At 30.1% G+C, this 26,388-nt stretch overlaps 2 protein-coding genes, 3 long non-coding RNA genes and 1 pseudogene across 5 annotated transcripts; 4 read left to right on the top strand and 2 right to left on the bottom strand.

The window, feature by feature from the left end:
* The first annotated feature begins 2,700 nt into the window (after positions 1 to 2,700).
* On the top strand, positions 2,701 to 3,624 carry LOC123227143. Its single transcript, XR_006504447.1, has 2 exons — positions 2,701 to 3,157; positions 3,312 to 3,624. It is a non-coding gene; the product is annotated as an uncharacterized LOC123227143 (long non-coding RNA).
* A 594-nt stretch (positions 3,625 to 4,218) lies between these two features.
* LOC123227830 lies at positions 4,219 to 5,837 on the top strand (annotated as a pseudogene).
* Positions 5,838 to 6,270: 433 nt separating this feature from the next.
* On the top strand, positions 6,271 to 7,327 carry LOC123227144. The gene is made up of 2 exons (XR_006504448.1): positions 6,271 to 6,430; positions 6,983 to 7,327. It is a non-coding gene; the product is annotated as an uncharacterized LOC123227144 (long non-coding RNA).
* Positions 7,328 to 8,312: 985 nt separating this feature from the next.
* Positions 8,313 to 8,996, bottom strand: LOC123227829. The gene has a single exon (XM_044652951.1). The coding sequence runs from the start codon at positions 8,994 to 8,996 to the stop codon at positions 8,313 to 8,315; it is 684 nt and encodes a 227-aa protein (XP_044508886.1).
* Positions 8,997 to 19,821: 10,825 nt separating this feature from the next.
* On the top strand, positions 19,822 to 20,848 carry LOC123227145. Its single transcript, XR_006504449.1, has 2 exons — positions 19,822 to 20,319; positions 20,479 to 20,848. It is a non-coding gene; the product is annotated as an uncharacterized LOC123227145 (long non-coding RNA).
* A 2,547-nt stretch (positions 20,849 to 23,395) lies between these two features.
* On the bottom strand, positions 23,396 to 23,989 carry LOC123227828. Its single transcript, XM_044652950.1, has one exon. The coding sequence runs from the start codon at positions 23,987 to 23,989 to the stop codon at positions 23,396 to 23,398; it is 594 nt and encodes a 197-aa protein (XP_044508885.1).
* Positions 23,990 to 26,388: the final 2,399 nt, after the last annotated feature.

Below are 26,388 nucleotides of genomic sequence, written 5' to 3'. Positions count from 1 at the left end.
TTCACATTATCTAACCCATAAGTTCCAAAAAAATTTCAATGAAGAAGAGGTGAAATCAAGTATAACTATCATCGTTTAGGGGAAAAGAAAATCACGGTGTAGAGGAATGGAGGAGGAGATCAACTGAATTGGGAAAAAATAAAGGGTACATGAAACTTTTGGTAAACATATATGTTGGGTTGAGCACTCGACCCATCACCATTTTTAAATATTTGAGTCAATCTCAATTCCCAGCATGTAAGAACTTGTCTCAAATCAGAAACCTAACAGTTCGACTATATGTCTTTCTAGAACCTATCTTGTTTCTTTTGGTTCTGGGTAGGAATCAAAATTGAAAGCAAGGTACCCACGGGTTCAATTCTGGTTTGGTTATTTTGCTTGCTTATATGAAAAAGTGTTATTTATACTGATTAGGGTTGAAAAAATGTTTTTAGGCCAAACTTTGGATGGAAAAATGTCTTTTACTTTTTACAAATTATGTTAATATTGATCATATAATTAAAATCATGGGTGAAAACAATATTTTTAATATTTTGGTATAGTGGAAAAAATATAAAAACTTTATTATATATAAATTATTTATATACTAAATTATATAAAAATATATATATACATAATTTTATTGGTTTCAAATCTCTTGGATATAGGCGTGTAAATCTATTGATAAGAATAATTAAAGTGGAAATAACAACGCAAATTTTTGTATGTAGGGACACATCACGCTTAACTCCGGGCGTTTAAATCGCTCTCGCTTTCAGAGCAATTGTAATGAAAGTAGGTATGGAAAAAGGAAGCTCGAAAATAACAGGGGAGCTTCTGAGTAATTTTCTTGTAGAAATTGGAATTCCGGTCGAAGAAGACTAATGATTTAGTTTTTTCCAAGAAAGCCTTTTGTATTGTCGTGTTGCCGTTAGCCCGTTACGGCAGGAGAATTTATGTGTTTCCAGGCAACAGCTTTGTTTAATGAAATGTTAATGTTCATGGCACACGTTAACGTTGAATACTTACCTTTACAATTGATTATAAGCGTCAACCTTATTAATTTCATTATAATTTTATGTATTGATAAGTTCAAATGTGAAAGGGATAAAGAGAAGTTTCTTTTTTTAGTAATTAAAATAATATATTAACAAAGAAAACAACACCCCTTAAAGAAGGATTTAGAAATAATTTAAGTTCGATTTACCTAAGAAATAACCAATACAAACATATAATGGTTAGACATGACTTATAAAGAACCAAACTATATCATCTTTTCTTGAAGAGCTATCAAAATTCTTACTTTGGTAGAGAAGAATCAAATCTAATTTTTGCATACTATGCCTATGCAGAAAGCCACCATGTAGGAGAAATTGACATTTTCCAACCCAAAGTTTAGCTTAATAACACATTTCTATCTCTTAAATGCATAAATCACATGTGAGAGATTTATTTTGGATTATGACGATAATTGTTGATAAAGACGATAATATGATATTCAGTGATATGGAAGATGAGATTGATGTGAGAGATTCATTTGAAGAAGAAGTTTTTATTAAGAGATTTTATGAAATGCCCACGTAGTTAAATCGTGAGAAATGAGTATAATAAAAAACAAAGAATTCTATATGAACTTAATGAGAAATTCAATCAATTCAAGGCATTGGGTAAGCTTGAGGCTACGAGACCTAAAAAAATCTAACAATTGATCGATCGAGAAAGCATTAGATAAATATTAAACTATTTGGTAAGCCTAATTATTCGTTACAAGCAAGATATCTTTTTTAATCCAATCAATATGTAGAAACATGAATTTTTTTTTCATTTTCCTTCATGTGTTGTGACTTTTCAAACAAATATAAAGAAATTATTATGAATCACTATAATAGTTGGAATGAAAGAGGGTGTAGGTGACAGTGGAAGAGAAAGAAGAGAGTGATGATATAAATTTGTTATTAAAATGATTTTTTATTTAAAAAAATTTTGTCAGTTTTTAAGGTGATATAATAATTTTAAATAATAAAATAACTAAATATAATATGATAGTTTTACTTTTTACAAGATATTAATATTATTTTCTATTAATAATGTTATGTTTAAGGTAAAAAAGCATGATTTATGGTTTTAAGACATAATTTTTTTTTTTATAAAGCCAAACCTTTGTGGAAAAATGTTAAATTCTCTATTTACAATTCCAAATGGATGAAAATATTTTATTTATAGATTTGTGTGGTTCTTAATCCCACCTAAGGTTTACTTTCTTTTTAAACTTTTATTTACTAATTTTTAAAAATTTAAAAACTCATCTATTAACTGTTAAAGTTAATAAAATTCATTTGTTTTTAAAATTTTATTTTATTTTTTTCTTAAACCTTAAAAATTAATAATTTTTCTAGTCCAAAAGTTTGAAAATTATATTTCTCCCTATTAGAAACCCTCTTCAATCCATATTCTTTATTTGCCACTAATAACCCTAACCGAAGAAAGATGAAAAGATTGTGAATCAACGGACAACTGAACAAATCCACGAAGGTCATCAACAAACAAATTGACCATGATTTGACCAAAATTGACCATAGTTTGACTAGATTCAGATGTGGGAACCGCTTCTATTATTAACTAATGGTAGATGTAAGCAAAATATTAATCAAGAATTGGTTTAATAAAACAAATCATCACAGATATTTTAGCAAACAATGATATAATAGAATTTAATCTTAACTGATAAACTTCCACCATGGCCAACTGGTTATTTTGTGTGTAGGGTTGGGCATCTATTGATCCGAAGCTTGATATGATATGCACGGAAGAGAGGGAAAATTATAAAGGACGTCGTTTCATCTTCTGTGAAAGTTGAACAATGTTAATGATTTTCCGGTTCACCTTTAAAATGAATCTGTCTTAATGACAATATTTTGGGCCAAAAAGAACAATGCATGTTTTGGGTCAGCTGTCAGCTCAGCCCACATTTATTTGTAATCAATTCAGAGTCCAAAAATTTCAGCGCAACGTAAAAACTCAGTCATTGTTGCGGCAGTAGGTATACAGGAGAATGAACAGAAAATTTGGAGGATCGCAGCCCACGGGGACTCCATCACTGGCTTGGTCCTGTGTTGTGGTTATCGTCTCTCTTCTTGCAGGTGCTTCCGTTGTACACAACATCTACAAGCCAGATCTCGTAATGCTCAACGTCTCTCTATTACATTTTTTTAACACTCATAATTCGATAAAATGCCTGACCCGATTTCGTGCTTGCCCACAAGTCGACTTTGATTAGAAGATGGACATCTAAAACTAATAAATAAAATGTGGGTTTGTTGTTTTGTTTGCAGACACTGCCACCGCTGGAAAAAGATGACAAAAAAGAAGCTGAGAAACCATGAAAATTTCTGTAGCTCACATTTTCCTCAAATTTATTAGTTGAATGTCAGAATGTTTATCTGGGTTCTTCTTTTGTCTCTTGGTATTGATTAGTTGAATATTTGATAAATAAATTTTTTAGAAATTCAAAGGGGCACTGATGTTATACCTGAGTTTGATGAAGAAAGGCAACAAGAAACCTGTAACCAGAAACATTCTGTTGGCTTTTGTAGCTTAGATAACTTTGAATTGCCTGCAAGCAAGCAAGGCCTGTTGAGATTGAAATTTACGGTTTTAAAGAATTGAAATTTGAGATTGTATTTATTCATTTTTCCTATAAACTGTTTCGTACAGTCGTTAGTTTATAATCTCACTGAAGGAATGCGCTAGGCTGCCAGCCATGTAAGATTAATAATTCCTAAAAATCTGCCAACCATTTTGATTGTGAATGACATTATAAATGCAAAACTTAATATGGTTGGTTAGTAAGTTACCTAATTTTCTTTTATATTACCCTCATAATAAAAAATTTGCACTAGATTGCCTTCTAAATTTTGCAATACAAGAATAAATGTGTTTCAGGTCCATCTATTGAACGATCCCAATCTGAAATATATGACGTGTTGACATCAGATAGGTTCTGATAAGAAGTCAACAAATAAGAATGGATGTTGTTGATTGGTTTGGCAAGTTAGCTGCCCTACCTCAACCAGACGCCTTTAATATTATAAAACCACCTTCGTTGTTATTTATTTTTTGTCTTCCCAGATGTTTTGATCCTGCTGCCTCTCTCTAAATCTTTCACAGTATCCTCTACTTTTGAAAGGGTTTGTCGCTTGAACTAACTTCTCAGTTGGGCTCTCTCATTTCTTCCCCAATATGAAGGTCTCCGTGGTTTCTCGCTCTGGTAGAGAAGTTATCAAAGGTGGCCTCCAACGTAACGATTCGGTATGTTTACTTTGTTTCGTTTCTCTTTTTTTTTTTTTTCCCAGTGAATATTTGTGGGTTGCTATGGTTGTTTTAATTGTTTTTGGGTTGCTTTGCGGGCTACCGTAACTGATTTTCAGGAGGCAATTTATTAGCGAAGTGCTGCTATTTTTTTGCCACATTATACAAATGTTTTTATGCTTTTTCAGTTTTTGACAAATCAAGATGCATCTTTTTTTGGTTGTATATCATGTGAACCAAGTGAGGAAGGTTGACAATTTTAAATGTTGTAAGAGTGTGAATTTCATTGATGTCAAATTTTTTTGTTTGCTTGGTAGTATCACTCTATCAACTGATGGTCACTGCCATTGCAGAAAGTTCAGTTAAAGCTTAAAAGTTTCAGAATAAATGAGTTATTTGCAGCACAGCAGCGTTTGCTAGTGCAAGACCATTTCTGGTAGAAAATATGCTCCAGAAATGCTTTTTATATATAATTTTAAGAGGCACTTGTTCTGATTTCTCGTTAGACTTTCAAGCATAATCAGAAGATTAAATATTTATGAAATGAACCTGCTTTCTCTCCACTATGATAGGACTTCTTTCTTCGTTCATCTTAAAATTTATGTTCCTCAGACTTTTATCTTGCACCAGTTAACCATACCAATTTTTGATTTCCTGCATGTCTGTGCGATCAAAATCATTGTATAATTTGAATTAATAACCTAATTTGCTTTCCTTCTGTTGACAGCTAAAAAGTTTTACCCTTCTAGACAGCAGCTAACCCTTCCTCTCCCACCGGGATCAAAGGAGAGGCCTGCTGTCCTCAATTACAACAAGAGTCTCAAAGACTATTGTGATAGAAACTCGGGCAACTTGACCATAGCGTTCAAGGACCTGGGCCCACAAGTTTCTTACCAGACACTTTTCTTCTGGGCGTACCTTGGTCCTTCGATCCTCTACCCTGTTTTTTACTGCTTCCCTGTGTACCAATTCTTTAGCTATAAGGGGAGCGTGTCATCCACCCGGTTCAAACATATGCTTTATACTATTGATGTTTCCACTACTTCAAAAGAATTATGGGAACTTTTTTTGTGCACCGCTTTAGCATGCAACCTCACCACTTTCCAATGTGTTCCGCAATTGCGCATACTATTGGACTTTTGGTTGTTGCACTGCTTACTATGTGAACCACCCACTTTACACCCCTGTTAGTGATCTCCAAATGAAGATTGGGTTTGGGTTTGGATTGCTTTGCCAAGTCTCAAACTTTTATACACATATCTTGCTTAAGAATCTACGCAAACCTAATGGCAGTGGAGGATATCAAATCCCACGTGGTTTCTTTTCAATATCGTGACATGTGCAAACTACACAACCCTAATGGCAGTGGAGGATATCAAATCCCACGTGGTTTCTTTTCAATACCGTGACATGTGCAAACTACACAACAGAAATTTATCAGTGGTTGGGTTTCAATATTGCGACACAGACTTGTAACACCTCAGGTCCAATAACCCGGCCCACTGTTAAGATATTGTCCACTTTGGACACATAGTCCATTATGGGTTTGCTTCTGGGCTTTGCAACCCAAAACGCGTCTTAACAGTTAAGGAGCTCACAAGCTATTTAACCAATCCAATTCTCCCATCACTAACCAATGTGGGATCCATAGACAGAGCACACACAGACCCAGCATCTCTCCCGTGCTTTGTCGATGTGGGATTCGCCTAAGGGTATCACATACACCCCCCCTTACAGGACTCAACGTCCTCGCTGAGGTTTGCCCCACCATCGATCAAGAGGACACGCGAAGTTGCTCTGATACTATTTGTAACACCCCAGGTCCAATAACCCTGTTCACTGTTAAGATATTGTCCACTTTGGACACACAGTCCATCATGGGTTTGCTTCTGGGCTTTGCAACCCAAAACGCGTCTTAACAGTTAAGGAGCTCACAGGCTATTTAACCAATCCAATTCTCCCACCACTAACCAATGTGGGATCTATAGACAGAGCACACACAGACCCAGCATCTCTCCCGTGCTTTGTCGATGTGGGATTCGCCTAAGGGTATCACAAGACTGTTGCAGGTTACATCTTTCTTGTGGTTGCTGCTGCTATCATGACCGATTGGGCCCTTGCAAAGCATCGTCGCTTGAAGAAGGTTCATTCAAAACTTTTGTTACATGCAGTTATTATTCTGTTGCATTTGGACATCCAGTTTGGGATCTTCATTTATGTTGGTCGATATATGTCTTGGTTTTCATATCACTCTGTATTTAGGCTTGCACTAAAGTATAAAAACATGCATATATGTTCAAAGTGGATGTGTTTATATTCAAACATAAATAAGTTGATAGGATATGTGTGTTTTGGGTAAACTGAACTTGGATTTAACTCAAATTAGATATCTTATCTCAATTCATTAATTATTTCCTGATTACTTTTGTAATTGGATTTATAACTCAGTCTGGTTCCATTGAGAACCTATTCCCCCTTTTTTATCGCTTAGACAATGAAGATATAGTAATATTAACCTGTCCATATGAAATACCCAATTTTTTAGGCATATAATTCACTTGGTGTTTGTTAATGCCTGTTGTAAATTATGACTTGATTGTAGAAACAAGAGCATCTAATTTTTATTGTTTTCCCTATCTTCTCTATGTAATCAAATAGAATCATCTGTTTACTCTTGATTCCTTGACTTCTACAGCTATTTGACGGGATGGATGGAAGGCCAAAATATCCACGCCGATGGGTGATATTGCCTCCGTTTCTATAGAAGTAAACAATCATGTCTATTGTTGGTTAACTCTTGGATTCAATAACTAGAATGCTAGTGAGATATGAATTAGAGATCGGGAGTTCACATAGTTTTGTAATTGGATCCAGTCCTCCATACCGACATTGTACTTCATTTCAATTTCGTAATTTGTTGTCTATATGTAATAACTCTGGAATTGTTTTGAGCCTTGTTGGTTCAGTATTTTGTGCATGGTTTTCTTGATTCTTGATTCTTCTTTCTTATACCTGAATGGAACATCATGGTTTGCATCTCCAACACAAAGCTATTTAATTTTTTACATAGTTTAAAGACTAGTGCAAGATATGTTATGATATCAGTGATTAGAGTTTGAGAAGATTCGACTAAGTTAATTAAGAATGATTGGAAATTCTTAGGGAGATGTGACAAAGATTGACACTAAAATTTATTAAGCAACTTGGTTCAATTGTTGAAATGTCTATATTTATAATGATTTCATTAATTTGTGGTTTAGCACAAGAATAATATAATGGTTCCCCCTTCCCTTTTTTTTCTTTCCTTCTTATTTACAAAATTTTGGAGGAAAAAACTTACCCCCAAATTATTCCTTCCTTCTCAGAACTTAATCTATAATTTTGAATTTAAATAAAATAATTTATACCTCTATTGATGACATTTACACTTATACAAATGTTAATATATTTAGCCGATGATCGTTATGGCGTAAGATTTGTATGTAATTTTTTCTTTGACAACCGTCAAAAAGTCTTCAAATTTAAAATTACTTTATCAATGGACATTGATTATTGATCTCTAGTGTCTAGTCTTTCATATCTTGAATTGCCATGTGCCTATGTTTAGAGGACTAATCTCAAACTATTTATTTTTACTACATAACACATACACATTATAATTATTAATACACATCAAACTATTTATTTTTACTATAAAAATTTGATAGGATGAAAATATTATTATTTTGATCTATATATATTTACATAACATTTTAGTATTAAAATATTTTAAAAATTTGATTTGAATTCGAATTCATGGAGCTGAGATCACTTTAAAAGTGTTTAAATCTGGTTTGTTTGAGAGGAATAAACCTCAAATTTGATTTGAGTTCGAATTCAAATCAAACTTGAGGTTTATTCCTCTCAAACAAACCAAATTTAAACACTTTTGAAGTGATCTCAGCTCCATGCCAATTTTGAAGTGATCTCGGCTCCATTGAAGTGGGCTGAAATTCAAACTTCATTTTTGAATCCAACCCTCAAATTCAAAGCAAAGCCCCAATCTGTTTGAGGCCAAACTTTGCAATCTTGACAACTTTTTTGCCACTAATTCGGAACCCAATGAGACGTTGACCAGGCAACTTCACGTTCTTCAAAGCCGAACCAAGCTCATTATCATTATCAGCCTCTTTCCCCCATGCCTCCAGCGCCAATTCTGTGAGACAACTCACATGAAAATGGCGTTCCTTATCCTTAGTCTTCGACACATAGCTCCAGCCACGGATGCCGGAAACAGTACGTGCTCTCTTTTTCTTGTTGCACCAAAGGCAAGTAGATAACACCTTATCACAGAGAGTAAAGTCAACACCATCAACACTTAACTCCGAGGGCAATTTATGGCAGCTAGGATGCAGATCCCGTCCATCTTCATCGTGATAGAAAAAACCTTTGACAGGTTTTCCACAGGCGTAACAGTATCTCTGACGCTTTTGACGGGGCCAATTCTCTGGAGGTTCAGATAGGAATCTGAAGGTTGAATTCGTGAAGAATTTATGACGAACAGTTTCGTCGCGATGGGGGTCCATACAATCTTTATGAAGATCATAATCGCACAGCTCACATCGGTGTCGACGTTCAAAACCTGGCTCCTTGCATCCACTGCAGAAGTAGGGCTTTTTAGAGCTTATCGGCTTAAGCTTATGTCTGTGGCTAAAGTGATTCCTCTCCATACTTGTTAACAAGTATAAGCGGTACCTGCTTCAGCCAAAACATTAAAATATAAAAATAATTAGTCCATATTGAGGAGCATCTAAACTGAAAATAAGAAACTTAATTAGCTATTGAAAATATTTACCCAACCACTGACGGTACTGATCTACAATAAGCACCTGTGCGGCAGGAGTCTATATAGACACGAGGATAAGCTCTACGGGCTTCAAGCGAGACTTTCTAGGAAGCTACGCTAACAAAACTGAGCACGTGGCCGTAGCAAGTTGAGCAGGCCACGCGCTTTTTTTCTTTTTAAACCTGCGATCTACCCATGCTTGTTGGAATTTTTTTTATAACTAGATATTCATATTTATTAGAAAAAAATTTAAAATATAATAATTAAACTTACAATTATATATCATAAATATAATGAAAATTTAAAGCCAGATATTCATTTTAGAAACTTTAATATTCTAACCGTTTTATTAACACTTTTTATCAACTCTCCATGTGCTTTTATTTAATTATATAGTTGGTAAAAAACTAAAAATGAAAAAGGTCATTGCCTTCAATCCAAAGGAGTTGTTTGATTTAAAGAATGTTTTATTATAAAAAATTATCTTAAATATAGATTATATAGAGAATTATTAAGTATAAATTATTATTATTATATTTAATAAATTTTATTAAAAATATATAGATATAAATAATTATTATGTTTAGTTAAATATAACAAAAGAATACTAAGTATTATTTTACTTAAATGTTTTTGGATATAATTATTTTAAAATATTTTTTATATTACTCATTATATTAATTAAAAGTGAGAGTATTTTACTTTTAAAAAATTAATAAATAATAATAAAATTAATATTATCTTGATAATTTTTTATATTAATCATAAGATAATAATCAAATTATCATATATATTATATGTCACATCATTATTGATAATATAAAATTATCATAATATTTTATTAGTAAGAATATAAATAATAAAAATTAAATTACCAAAATAACCTTTCTTTCTTGGTGGCCAACCAAATATGTAGGTATTTTTGCGGCTATTGATTATTGAGGAAAATCTATTAACTCATAATGTTTTGACCAAGATATTCAAACTAACCATTTTCTATATGATGTCACGGATGACCTCTCTAGATAATCACATAGAGGACAATTTTTGGAGGGTTATGAGTAAGATTAGATTCAAACCAAATCAAATTTGAGTTTGATTCGATTTATATATAACTGAGTTCAAGTTCGAGTTTGAGCTCATGAAAGTCAAATTTGAATTCAGTTTGGCTAGTTTTTCGTTATTAAAATGATATCGTTTTAATACGTATTTATCAAAATGATGTCATTTTATATCAAAATTTTTAATTAAAAAATTTGACAAATAATTTGAGCTCGAGCTTGACCAAACTCATATAAGACTGGTTAGTTTCGAACTTGTTCAAACTGAGTTTGAGTTCAAACTCGAATAGACTTGGTTCAAGTTCAACCCTAGTTATGAATACAATTAGTTATAAACCACGTATGCTTTTTATTAAGAGATAACGAGAAAAACTCCTTCATATAGTATATTTCTCCAATATTTATGAAATTCTATTTTTAGTGGTGCTTACAGAGGAAGATATCAATATCTAATTAATTGAGAGCATTAAATTAATAAAATTATTTTATTTCAATTTAATTAGAGTAAGATTAGATTTTCAAAATCATATATAAATTATAAATAATTAAAATTGGTTATTTGAATGTATTTTTTTCTCGTTTAACTACAAATATTAATGATCAATACAAAAAGAGGGAGAAGAGAAGAAAGTGATACACATATAAACAAAAAGGCATAAGTCAAAAGTTATATTTGTCTATCTTTTAATACACAACTTTCATATAAGTTTATGTATTTTTCTAAGACTTTTATCTAAATTAGAGTCATACTTTAGACTTATTTCATTATAACTACTATATCAATACATATTGTCGAATAGGTTTTCGACTATCGGGCCAAATCACATTAGAAATTTTGTTTTGTCATAATTTCTTTATTTTTGAATATATTTCATATTAGTGAATATTAGGATTAATTGTTTGATTTTTATTATTGCTACTGTAACCTATTTCGCACAAACTTTATAATTACATACCACACTTTGCATATCAATAGTTTGACATTAGGAGTGTCATACCACACTTAGCTATTCCAAATGTTTGCTGCTTGTCAATCTTGACACTACAACAATATATATATATATATTTCATTTTGCTGCTTGTCAATTTTGCAAAACTTTTTTAACAAAATAATAATCTTTTATATCATTTTTAATTATTGTTTAAATGTAAAACTCAATGTGTGTATTTTGATTCAAATTTCAATGTTTTATTATAAATAACAAAATTATACAATATCGAAAATATATATGAGATTTTAAATTCTTTAAAAACGTATATCCAATTATAGTTAATTATAATTTTGTCTAATAAAAAAATGAAAACATTTAACTTTCAAACCTACTAAACTCTAATAACAGATTAAATGTATTTTCAAATGATTAATCCATACTATATAGCCTAAAAAAAACAGAAGAGAAAACTATAAGTAGATAATTTAAAAAAAAAAAACATTAAAACAAAATAATTTATATTATCTAACTCAGATACACAGATTATATATTATCATATAATTAAATGTTATTTTTTAATTTAAAATTATTTAATTATAAAATAATATATTATTTATATATATAAATATTTACATATAATTTTTAATTTCAGAACAATTGTAATAAAAGTAGGTATGGAAAAAGGAAGCTTTAAAATAATGAAGAGAGCTTTAATTTTCTTGTGGTAACTGGAATTGTAGTCAAAAAGACTAATGATTTAAGGGGTGTTTGGTTTCAATTTTTGAATATTATCTTGATAATCTATCTTTTATTCTCTTGTTTGATTTGTCAGTAATAAAATATTATAATAATCTTCTATTACCAATGCTGACGTGGCAGAGAATATAGGTGGTAATCTGATTAACACTTTCACCTTAGGTATTTAAAAATTTCTAAGGTAATCTTGATTTTATTATAATTATATTATTATTTATTAATTTTTTGAGACAAAAATAAATTTATTTTTAATTAATATGACAAATAATATAAAAAATATTTAAAAATAATTATATTCAAAGGTATTTAAGTAAAATAATTTATTAGTAATCTTTTATTACTTTTTAATCAAACACAATAATTATTTATACTTATTAAAATTTATCAAACATAATAATCATTTATACCCAGTAATCTTTTAAGTAATTTATCTTCAAGATAATCTTTTTATTTTGATAATAAAATATTATCCAAACTAAACGCTTATTAGTCTTTTTAAAGAAAATGGTTCATATTTGTCGTGTTGCTGTTGGCCCGTTCCAGTAGGAGAATTTGTGTGTTTCCAGGCAACACCATGGGGCAATAATTAACTTATTCTAGCTTTGTTTAAGGCAATATTAATGTTCATGGCACGCGCTTACGTTGACTACTTACCTTTACAAGCGTCAACTTTATTAATTAAGTTATAATTTTGTATATTGATAAGTTCTAATGTGAAAGGAATAAAGAAAAGTAATTTTTTTTTTAAAAGTATATATTAACGAAGAAAATAATGTCCTTTAAAAGAGGATTCAAAAATAATTTAAATTTGATCTATCAAACGGACAACCAACACAAACACATAATAATTAGAGTTAATTTATAGAAAACTGAACTATATTATGTTCTCTTAAAGATCTATCAAAATTTATACCATGATAGAGAAAAATCAAATCTAACTTTTGTATCTATAAATGCTTAACCAAAAATAGCATGTAGGAGTAATTAACATTTTCCAACCCAAGGTTTAGCCTAATAACACATTTCTATCTATTAAATACATAAATCACATGTGAGAGATTTATTTTGGATTATGTTGATAGTCGCTGATGAGGATAATAATATGGTGCTGAGTGATGTGGAAAATAAGATTGATGTAAGAGATTCATTTGAAGATGAGGTTTTTATTGAGAGATTTTGTGAAGTGTTCACGAAGTTAAATCGTGAGAGACAAGAAAGAGAAACAACGAAGAATTCTACATGAGTTTAATGAGAAATTCAATCGGTTCTAGGCATTGGGTAAGCTTAAGGCTACGAGACTTAAAAAAATCTGACAATGGATTGATCGAAAAAGCATTAGATAAACATTAAACTATTTGTTAAGCATAATTGTTGGTCACGAGTAAGATATATTTTTTAAACCAATCAACATGTGGAAGATGAAATTCTTTTCATTTTCTTTCATGTATTGTGACTTTTCAAATAAATATAAAGGAATTATTATGAATTAATACAGTAGTTGGAATAGTCACTATTTCTCTCATGTCCTAGAATGTTCCAATTGAGATTTATAGTTTCAATTTAGATCCTATTATGAGAAGGAAAAACTATGATATTGAAAACAAACACAAAAGATGGCTCATAGGTCAGTCAAGTGGTGAGACAAGTATGAGAGACAAATAAACAAAGCTTTGAGTGGCGAAAGATGTCAAAAGTGAAGGTAGATCTAGACTAGTGTCTTTAGTTGGAGGACTTCTCAACCAAAGGGGAAAATGAATCCACATACAATTGGAGGACAATGTTGGCGGTGGAGTTGTCGTTGAATGAATGTGATGTTGTGATGTTTTGTTGAATGATGGTGGTGCTAGGGTTGACCAAACCATGTAAAAGGAAAGAAGGTGTAGACAACATTGAAAAAAGAGGAAGAGAGTGATGATATAAATTTGTTATTAAACTGAATTTTTATTAAAAAAAGTTGTTTGTTTTTAGGATGGTCTAATAATTTTGAATAGTAAAATAGTTAAAGGTAATATGATAATTTTACTTTTTACACCGTATCAATATTATTTTCCATTAACAATATTATCTTTAAAAAGTATGATTTGTGTTTTTAAGGCATAAAAAAATGTTTTAAGCCAAACCTTAATACAAATATGTTAACTCTCTATTTACAATTTCTAGTACTTTATTTACAAATTTGTGTGGTTCTTAATCCCACTTTAAGGTTTACTTTTTTTTTCAAATTTTCATCAATTAATTTTCAAAAATTCAAATACCCATCCATCGATTATTAAACGCTAGAAATCTATGTGTGATTACATATAACAAAGCAAAAGTATTATGTGCTTAACTTGCCAACTTAATTGGATGTTGATTGTGTCATCCCTTTTTACAATGACTATTCATTATTTATAGTAGTGAAAATTAGGGTATATAAATAATTAAGGTAAAGAGTGGTTGAACTAAGTCTGAACATCTCATGAATTCGACTCAAGTAGTTAAGGATGGTTCGAGTTTGACTCGGTCACTAAGTTTGAAGTTTAAAATTTGATTTGATTTCATGACTTAAATTGATAGTTCAGATTTATTACTCAGATTCATAGCTAAAGTTCACAACTCATTAACTAAATAACATTGTTTTGATAATTATTTAACATAACTTAAATTGAATTATAAGTTAAATATGAACCTAATGAAATTATCGTCTGATTCGTAAGTTAAATTGAGTTATACTCTTAACTAAGTCAAATTTGGTTTCATTTAAAAGTGAGTTAACCTTTTAAACCCTAAATCCAACTAACTCAAATTAAATCCAACTAAAAGTGTTTTTATGATTCCTCTAGGATAGTAAAATAATTAGGATTTGGCTGTAATTGTGAAATTGAAAAAGATAAATCTCTATACATGAGAAACAGTTTATATTTATCAAAATGAAAATGACCCACCAACGACAGCATAGTGTTAGTATGAGATGATTAGACTGCTCAGACAGTCAGAGCATCTGATGATGATGATATGGAAAATGGACCTGCTGACACGTTCCAGACCATTCGTTCAGGCATGCCAAAGTTGGCAGAACAGTTTTCGGCTGCGGTCAACAAGTCAGAGATAGCTGAAGTTAAGATGTCAGCCCCACAAGTAAACTGTCGGGACTCGGTAATTCGTCAACCTTATCTATTTCAATCAATCCACTGCACTGTCTCTCCTCTATTCTTCCAATCGAACAACCGGCCATAAATTTCATAGGGGAACGGACTATTTCTCACCCAACTTTTATCACAACTTAAAACCCATATCCATGGATGACGAAAAGTTTGAACTTTTATCTTTGATCAAATTTTTATTAATTTTTTTATTAAAAAATAAAATAATTATTCTATCATTTATATTAAAAGTTATAAAATTTATTACTTTTTGTTCTCTCAATATTTTAGAAACTAATATTTCACTTTTATCTAAAGTTTTTAAACTTTAAAAAGTAACATTTTTATCCCTAAACTTAATGTTTTCATATTTTTCAAAATTTAGCCACCCTTCATAACTTTTAAAAATAATAGTTTTACTCTCACTCTTCAATTTTATCTTTCGATGTTGTCTCCAACCTCCTTCTCTTGGTGCGACGAAGAGATCTGTATCTCCTCGTCTCACGGTGTGACAAAGAGACATAAATCTCTTCATTGCACAATATGATAAAGAGACAGAGATCTCTTTGTCACACAACCTAAATGATGAAGACGATGTTTTGTTACTTGTCTTGTCGTCCAAATGTGACGATGAAGTGTTGTCCTTTTTTTGTTCTTATAGATCTGGACGACACTTCGTCGTTCAGATCTAAGAGACGAAAGTTCATCCTTTGTAGTCCTTTGTAGCCAGAGAAGGGAGATCGATCAAAAGCGTCAGTCTTGGATGGTGGCCAAAGAAAAAAACAAACCTTATGAGTGAAATCTAAACTTTTCAAACTTAGAGGATGAGTTGAAATATTAGTTTTTAAAACTGAGGGCGGAATGATAAAAATTTAAAGTTTATAGGTAAACTAATAATTTTACTTCTGTCTTTCACTGAAAATTTAGATGACAGTTTAATCATAAGTAAGAATTTAAGTTTTTTTATCTATAATAGTAGGTATGACTTTGAAATTTAGGTAAAATTTAAGTGGGAAATAGTCCTCTACCCTTTGATAGAATATCTTGAAGGTGATTGGGTCTAGTCCGAACCTCACCACCGCCAGTTTGACTTTTGGTATGGCGGAGAGTGGCCAACAGACACAGCTGGTTAACATTACTTTTGAATCAAATCCACCTGATGACGCCATCTAACTAGGATAATTTGATGTGACATATTGTAAAGTTTCGTAACAAATATTTGTGAAAGACTAATTAGAATTAAGTATATCTTACATGTAGAGCTGCAGCTATACGACTTTGCATAAGGTACAGAAGCGGATTTAGAATTTTACAGTGGATACTTCGTAAAAATTCCACAAAAATAGAATTACCAAATCATTGAGAGAAGCTATAAGTAAGGTAAAACAAAGACCCAAAAATTACTCCTCAGTTCTTGTGCGGGTCCAAATTACATTCGGTGTGTATACAGCAGCCTTTGTCTTCTTCTGGACCTTGAATTTAGGACCAAAGAATGAATGATGATTGATGACTACAGCTCAAGTTTCATCTGAGGTGCTTGATTTGAGCCTGCATTAGATGATTGCTTATATAATTGATCACCATTTAATACTTTAATGAAAGAATTCTGTATTTGAATTTAATACTTTAATACTTTAACGGCCATAAAATTATTTTAAAAATAGGTTATATAAAAAATTATTAAATAAAAACTATTATTATATTTAAATATAGATTATATAAAAGATTATTGAGTATAAATTATTATTATATTTGATAAAATTTAATAAAAATAAATAAATATAAATAATTATTGTATTTGGTTAAAGGTGACAAAAGAATATTAAGTATTATTTTATTTAAATATTTTTTGATATAATTATTTTAAAATATTTTTATATTACTTATTATATTAATTAAAAGTGAGGATATTTTAATTTTAAAAAATTAGTAAATATAATTAGATTATCATATATATTATATGTCATATCATTATCGATAATATAAAATTATTATAATATTCTTTTAGTAAGAAAATAAATAAAAGAATATAAATAATAAAAATTAAATTATTAAAATAACCTTTCTTTCTTGGTGGCCAACCAAATACGTAGGTATTTTTGCGGTTCTTGATTATTGAGGAAAATCTATTAACTCGTAACCAAAATATTCAAACTAACCCTTTTCTATATGATGTCACGGATGACCCTCTAGATAATCGCATAGAGGACAATTTCTAGAGGGTTATGAGTACAATTAGTTTTAAACCACGTATGCTTTTTATTCATTTTCATCAAGAAACAAAGATAAAACTTCTATCAAGAGATAATGAGAAAAACTCCTTAATATAGTATATTTCTCCAGTATTTATGAAATTCTTTTTTAAGTGGTGCTTACAAAGGAAGATATCAATATCTAATTATATATAAATTATAAATAATTAGAATTGATTATTTGAATGTAATTTTTTCTCATTTAACTACAAATATTAATGACCAATACAAAAAAAGGAGAGGAGAAGAAAGGGATACACATATAATCAAAAAGACATAAGTCAAAAGTTATATTTGTCTATCTTTTAATACATAACTATCATATAAGTTTACGTATTTTTCTAAGACTTTTGTCTAAGTTAGAGTCATTCTTTGGATGTATTTTATTATAACTACTATATCAATATATATTATCGAATAGGTTTTCGACCATCGGGCCAAATCACATTAAAAATTTTGTTTTGTCATAATTTCTTTATTTTTGAATATATTTCATATTAGTGAATATTAGGATTAATTGTTTGATTCTTATTATTGTTATTGTAACCTATTTCGCACAAACTTTATAATTACATACACTAGTCATCACTAGTTTGACATTAGGAGTGTCATACCACACTTAGCCATTGCAAATGTTTGCTGGTTGTCAATCTTGTCACTACAACAAAGTATATATACACATATATATATTTATTTATTTATTTTGTGGCATTTTTTATGAATTAGTGTCATATATATAAATGTTACTAATATTTTTATTAACATATAGATAAATGTTATTGATTTATGTGTTGTTATAAGTTTTAACGTTAATTATTTGCAGTATCAGTATAAATACAAAATAAGCCATTAAATTTAATTTTTTTTTTCAAAAGTTAGTTAAAATATACTTTAGTAGTATTTTTTGCAAACTATTATTATTTTTAATGGCAATCACGAATGCTAGAAAATATTTTTAAAAAAATGGATAATAAGTTATTGTAACATTTATATAGCCGCAAATTTTTTTTTTTAAAAATAATAATCTTTTATATCATTTTTAATTATTATTTAAATGTAAAACTCAATGTGTGTCTTTTGATACTACTGTCAATGTTTTATTATAAATAACAAAATTATACAATATCAAAAACATATATGAGATTTTAAATTGTTCGAAAATGTATATCCAATTATAAATAATTGCAATTTTGTCTAAAAAAAAGAAAACATTTAACTTTCAAGCCTACAAAACTCTAATAACAGATTAAATGTATTTTCAAATGATTAATCCATACTATATAGCCTTAAAAAAAAAGAAGAGAAACTATAGATAGATAATTTTATCAAAAAACATTAAAACAAAATAATTCACATTATCTAACTTAGATACACAGATTATATATTATCATATAAATAAGATTGATGTAAGAGATTCATTTAAAGAAAAGGTTTTTATTGAGAGATTTTGTGAAGTGCTCACGAAGTTAAATCGTGAGAGACGAGTACGAGAAACAACGAAAAATTCTACATGAATTTAATGAGAAATTCAATCGGTTCTAGGCATTGGGTAAGTTTAAGGCTACAAGACTAAAAAAAAATCTAACAATTGATTGATCAAGAAAGTATTAGATAAATATTAAACTATTTGTTAAGCCTAATTGTTGGTTACGAGTAAGATATCTTTTTTAAACCAATCAACATGTAGAAGATGAAATTCTTTTCATTTTCTTTCATGTATGGTGACTTTTCAAATAAATATAAAGGAATTATTATGAATTGATACAATATTTAAAAGAGTCACTGCTTCTCTCATATCTAATGATGTTCCAATTGAGATTTAGAGTTTTAGTTTAGATCTTATTATGAGAAAAAAAAAAAAACTATGATTTTGAAAACAAACACAAAAGATAGCTCATAGGTCAGTTGAGCAATGATACAAGGACAAGAGATAGATAGACAAAGTTTTGAGTGGCGAAAGACGTTAAAGTGGAGGTAGATCTAGAGTAGCGTCTTTAGTTGGAGGATTTTCTAACCGAAGGGTAAGATGAATCTACATCCAAGTGGAGGACAATGTTATGTTGTCGGTGGAGTTATTGTTGAATGAATGTGATGTTGGGATGTTTGGTTTAATGTTAATGGTGTTTGGTTGACCAAACCACTAGAAAAGAAAAGAGTGTGTAGATGACACTGTAAAAAGAAAAAGAGAGTGATGACATAAATTTGTTATTAAAATATATTTTTATTAAAAAACTTTTTTTTTGTCAATTTTTAAGGTGATATAATAATTTTAAATAGTAAAATAATTAGAGATGATATGATAATTTTTTTCACTTAAAAGTTTGAAAGTTATATTTTCTCTATGCTAGACTTTTTTCAGTTTATTCTCTTTATCTGCCATTAACGACCCTAACCGAAAAATGATGAAAGGATTGCAAATCGACAAACAACTGAACACATCCACGAAGGTCAACAACAAACAAATTGGCCACGATTTGACCAAAATTGACCACAATTTGACTGGATTCAGAGGTGGGAACAACTTCTATTATTAACTAATGGTAGATGTAAGCAAAATATTAATCAAAAATTGGTTTGATAAAACAAATTATCACAGATATTTTAGCAAACAGTGATGTAATAGAATTTAATCTTAACTGATAAACTTCCACCATGGCCAACTGGTTATTTTGTGTGTGGGGTTGGGCATCTATTGATCCAAAGCCTGATATGATATGCAAGGAAGAGAGGGAAAATTATAAAGGAAGTCGTTTCATCTTCTGTGAAAGTTGAGCAATGTTTATGATTTTCCGATTCACCTTTAAATGAATTCTGTGTTAATGTCAATATTTTGGGCCAAAAAGAACAATGCACGTTTTGGGTCAGCTGTCATCTCAGCCCACATTTATTTGTAATCAATTCAAAAGTCCAAAAATTTCAGTGCAACGTAAAAACTCAGTTATTGTTGCAGCAGTAGGAATGAACAGAAAATTTGGAGGATCGCAGCCCACGGGGACTCCATCACTGGCTTGGTCCTGTGTTGTGGTTATAGTCTCTCTTCTTGCAGGTGCTTCCGTTGTACACAACATGTACAAGCCAGATCTCGTATTACTCAACGTCTCTCTATTACATTTTTTTAAATACTCATAACTTCTTCGATAAAATGCCTGACTCGATTTCGTGCTTGCCCACAAGTCGACTTTGATTCAAAGATGGACATCTAAAACTAATAAATAAAATGTGGGTTTGTTGTTTTGTTTGCAGACACTACCGCCGCTGGAGAAAGATGACAAAAAAGAAGCTGAGAAACCATGAAAATTTCTGTAGCTCAAATTTTCCTCAAATTTATTAGTTGAACGTCAGAATGTTTATCTGGGTTCTTCTTTTTGTCTCTGGGTATTGATTAGTTCAATATTTTTGTTTGAATATTTGAGAAACAAATTATTTAGAAATTCAAAGGAGCACTGATGTTTTATCTGAGTTTGATGAAGAAAGCCAACAAGAAACCAGTAACCAGTAAGCAGAAACATTCTGTTGGCTTTTGTAGCTTAGGTGTCTTTGGATTGCCTGCAAGCAAGGCTTGTTGAAATTGAAATTTACAGTTTTAAAGAATTGAAATTTGAGATTGTATTTATTCATTTTTCCTATAAACTCATGTTTTGTAAAGTCATTAGTTTATAATCTCACTGAAAGAATGTGGCAGGCTGCCAGCCATGTAAGATTAATAATTCCTAAAAATCTGCCAACCATTTTGATTGTGAATGACATCATAAATGCAAAACTTGATGTGGTTGGTTAGTAAGTTACCTAATTTTCTTTTATATTACCCTCATAATAAAAAATTTGCACTAGATTGCCTTCTAAATTTTGCATTACAAGAATAAATGTGTTTCAATTGAACGATCCCAATCAGAAATATATGACGTGTTGACATCAGAAAGGTTCTGATAAGAAATCGACAAATAAGAATGGATGTTGTTGATTGGTTTGGCAACAAATAACAATTTATAAATCAGAACTCCTTGTTTGATTTTACTGGAATAATGGTTGAAGCTTAATATAAAACGAGGGTATCCGAGGGTGTTGATGAAGCTTTTTCAATATCTGTCAAAGTCTAATTTTACTTTAAAGTTGATTGGATGTGCCGCCGGCTTTCTATTAAGATTTAAAATGTCTTTTTGTCGCAGAAATCAACTGATTTACTTAGTCGGACGAAACGAGAAACAACTAAATTACGGGACATCTTTTTGATTTTAAGGTAATATATTATTATACGATAAGATGATATTAAATTAATAATAAAATAATATTTAATTATATTATGATGTATTATCTATATATTTAATTTATGTATAAAAAATATATTAATTATAAAGCTTTTTCGTCACGGTAGTATAATTGCCAACACAACCACTTATTAGTTATTATATACAGAGTAATATTATATTTATCATATTTAAATACATAAATAGATATATACTTATATAAGTTATTATATGATTAGATACTACTGTATTTTCAATTCAAAATCATTTAATCATATGATGATATACGATAAATGTGTATCTATTTTTATTTTCAAAGTGAATATTTATAGTTTTATTGTTATATTTATTAATTTATGGGTCAAAAGACTTGCTACCACCCAAGGTTTAATGTTATTTCAAACTCTCACCTGTCAACTCTAAAAAACCCAAAGTTCGACCTATGAGTCAAATTTGTTAAATTAATTTGGTTTGTGAAATAGTTTGATTTGAATTTATAATTTTTTGAAACATAGTTATTCAATTTAGGTTACTATTTAGATAATTTTTAAACTGTAAATAGTATTTTTTGAAAATATATATATAATTATATTTGACAAAATTTTTCAATAAACAATTAGGTGAATAACTTTTTTTTTTATATTTATTTTATTATTTTCTTTACATGTATATTGTGTGTGTATATATATATATATTATATTTATTTTACATGTTTATATTATATTTTATGAAACTATAATTCAATTAATTTTATTAAATAATATGTATTTAAAAATAAATTATTTTAATATATTTAAACCATAATCCAATCTAGACCAAATCATATTTTTTCAATTAGTTTGGTTTGAAATCTAAAATTGTGTTATTTGGTTTAAAATTTTCTTAAACTATTTTCACAATTTGGTTTAAAAAAACTTTTAAATCACACTAAACTAGACTGTATACACTTCTAATGACTAAATGTAACAACTATTAACAAATAATTAGTAGATAACGATCAGTAGATGACAACCAACAAATTATAATTGGCATAAAAGCTACTAAGTAAGCACTTTAAGAATAAAAATTCATTAAGGACTCATTATCTATTAGTTAAAAGTCTCGTGGAGATGTTTGGGTCACATACACAATAATCTGATATTAATAAGATATTCTTTATCATCAAGAAATCAGTCTCCTAAAAATAAGCAACAACCAATAAAATGCAAATATTATATCTATCGATTCGAAAATGACTATTACATTATTACTCTTAATTATTACATTTATTCAAATATAATCTTCTCATAAATAATCTGTAAAGGATTATAAGAGAAGATCATATTGGAAAAAGACAACTCAACTATTATCATTAGCACATTATCTTGGGTAAAAAAGTTTTATTTAAGAATTTAATGGATGAAAAGTGGTTTTAGATCAAACCTTGCACGTATAAAATCAGAGGCATCTATGATGTTGACATGATGAAGAAGAGCTCCAATAATTTGACTTGCCTTGCATATGTCCTCATCACAAGTTTGAGAATTTATGAAATTCGGCAGCATTAGTGGGGCTTTTCGATAAGTTTTTAATACATAGTAGAAATGAGAACTTCCCATTTAGTCCTCGTAAAAGTTTGGCATTGCCACTTAAGTAATTATTCGACCGAGGAAGCACAAATTTAACATGTTTTCGTATTACAATAATACTTTATGTATAAATATAAATATATAAAAAAAAGTAGAATATTATGACCTTATCACACTCATGATAAAAAACATAAATATAAATATATAAAAAAAAAATTAAAACAAGAAGCGATTCGTTTATCATATAACATCAACCTTATTAAATAAAGTAAACAGGAAATTCGAAACATGAACACTCAGTTAAAAAACGACGCTAGCTGCGATCTCTGATGCTTCCATTGTAGAGTTTTAACGCGCGAACCCTCCGCAGACAATAGTAATTTTATTCCCGATTATGATGATTGTGAAAGCACTCATTGCCGTAATAAATATAGGAATCCGTAGCTTGCCAGCTTTGAAGACAATGAACATATTTGCACAAAAACCTACAACCATTAATTCTACTGAACAGAATAGTGATTGTAATCCATATTGTAAATCAAGAAAGAACCATGAGTAGAAAATGGTAAGCAACCATGTGCTGAAAGCCACCTGTGACTCGAAATCTCTTTCTTCGTATGCGTCAGTGAAAAGGGATATGAGACAGACTATGGATAAAGAGGAGAATAATAACGCTGCAGTATCTGATATTGCAAAAATTATCAAGGAAGCTCTTTGAACAAAATGTGGAGTCCCAGTTTGTTCTTTGGTGCCACCTGGTACTGTTAAACCTGCTGTGAAAGCCATGGTGGCAATAAGTGTTGCCGCCACGATGCATGCATTTGCAATCCCCTTAGTCCATTTCCCAGCTTTTATCCGTAACTCTTCAAGCTCTTCGGTAAATAAAGCACTAGCAGTTTTGCCATCTTTGTTTGGAGCTTCAGCATCCACTGGACGCAACATTCTCTTCACTTTCTACAATCGGTTAAGAAACATCTATTGATCACGGAAATAAAATTATTTTTATTCCAAAAAAAAGGGCCGAGAGTAATACCTCGTGGATAAGTTCAATTTGATACAATACTCAACAGAACATCAAGATGTGTGTGATTCTTCACCTAAGTTATTATATTATTAAGTAATTGTCGATGAAAATTGGTTTTTTTGTGTGTGGGGTTGGGCATCGATCAAAAGCTTGACATTTTTAATATATATTGCCTTGAAATGATATGCAAGGAAGTTGTCCGGAAGAGAGCGAAGATTATAAAGAAAGTCATTTTATCTTCTATGAAAGTTGAAAAATTTTGTAATTCGAATAATATTATATATACAAATAAATTATATAAATTTAATATGGCAATATCTTATTAGATAATTTTGAAATAAGAAAAAAAAAATAATCATATTATTCAACCATAAACTATCATTTTAATTTATGTAAACCAATTTGTGTAATTTATTTATACTATAATTTTATTTTTATTATTTTTCCACGATGTTTTGGGCCAAAAAGGGCAATGCATGTTTTGGGTCAACTGTCAGGTCAGCCCGCATTCGCTTGTAATCAAATCAAAGGCTCAGTTATAGTTGTGGCGGTACCGTGGTATAAGGAGTAATGAACAAAAAATTTGGAGCATCCAATCACTGGCTTGGTCCTGTGTTGTTGTTATCGTCTTGCTTCTTGCAGGTGCTTCCGTCGTACAGAACATCTACAAGCCAGACCTTGTAATGTGCAAAACCTCTCTATTACATTTTTTTAAAACTCATAACTTGTTTGATAAAATGCCTCACTCGATTTCGTGCTTGCCCACAAGTCGACCTTGATTAAGATATGGACATCTAAAACTAACAAATAAAATGTGGGTTCGTTGTTTTGTTTGCAGACACTACCTCCGCTGGAAATATATGAGAAAAAAGATGCTGAGAAACCATCAAAAATTTCTGTAGTCTCAAATTTATTGGTTGAGAGTCGACTAAAACCGATAGGAACTGAAATCACCGGGTGCTCGGTGTTTTGATTCTGGTTCCTACCTAAAGAAGACCTCAATAGGTTTAGTTTTGATTCTAAAAGTAGTGGAATTAATATTTCTCTAGTAGGTTTCGATTCAACCACTTTAAAGAACCAAAACTGACTTAAGAACTGAATCCGAAATCTAATTTTAGGTACTCGGTTAGGTCTGGGTAGCCATTCGTTTCAAATTTGCAAATTTTAATACATCTCTTTCTTGGGGATTCTATGAAAAACTCTGTTAAAATCCCCCCAACTCTATCACCACTGAATCATTGATTCTTGTTTTACTCCGACTAAGGTGATCGACCTTCCTAAATTCAACAAGAATTAGGGTTTTTCTCTTTTCAATTTGTAGCGGAATTAAGATTATATGGCACTAATTTCTTAAATTCCAAAATTACTCATTACAAAGATGATAAAATTTCATGAAATCATAGGCGATTTGCTGAAAGAATCGATCTCAAAGTCAGTCAATGAGATGGTGAACTACTGATTCAGTAATAGGACATTGAGTCCATGAAAGATTAGGATTTAGATTGTGGCTTCCTGTGAAAATGAGGTTTTGGTGAAAGCAGGTTCGAGTGGGAAGGAGAATTCTGGTGAATTTTGGGGATGTATTCACGTTTCTTGTTAGTTGTTGAATTTAAATTCTTTACCCTGAAAATACATGTTTTATGTCTTTAGTCTTTAGCAATTCAAATTGTTTCATTCCATTCAAAAAAAGGAAAAGAGAGAGAGAGAAGCACTCAGCAAAAGCATGGCAAGAGAGAAAATTTAGGCAAATTTTGCAGAAGATGCATCATTTGTGAACTACAGCTGGCTTTATTACTCTATTGAGAACTTCTTAAAGCCGAATTGATGAAGATCCTCCAAAGCTTTGACTAAGTGTTTGTTATAAACTGATGAAATTTCAACTGGATTTTGATTCTTTTATAAACGTTTGGAATTGTTTCCAGGAGAGATGAAAGCATAGGATAAGAATTTCTTCAGTTTTTTGTTCATTTTTTAACTGGGGATTTTGAGTGGATAGTATTTAAAGTAACTAGAACAAAATCGTGATTGACTAGATGGGTTTTGAGTAAGCACAAATCTAGGTTGGTTCCAGTTTTGGTTTTTAAATCTTAAGAGTTAGTCAATCTTGATTTCGGTTCTAGTTCTCATATTTTATTAGGTCGGATACTCAAATCTGTTCATCTCTAACATTTTCACTGTTTTATATTTATACTAAAAAAAACGAGATTCTTCTATATAACTGAATAAGCCAAAAGCTTAATTATGTAGTTTTATAGGTGTTGTTCTTATTATATCATCCTTACGTAATATTTAAGTAATTATACTTTAATTATAATTA

Source organism: Mangifera indica, chromosome 10 (genome assembly GCF_011075055.1).
Source record: "Mangifera indica cultivar Alphonso chromosome 10, CATAS_Mindica_2.1, whole genome shotgun sequence".
NCBI lineage: Eukaryota > Viridiplantae > Streptophyta > Magnoliopsida > Sapindales > Anacardiaceae > Mangifera > Mangifera indica.
This window is presented reverse-complemented; position numbering and strand designations above follow the sequence as displayed.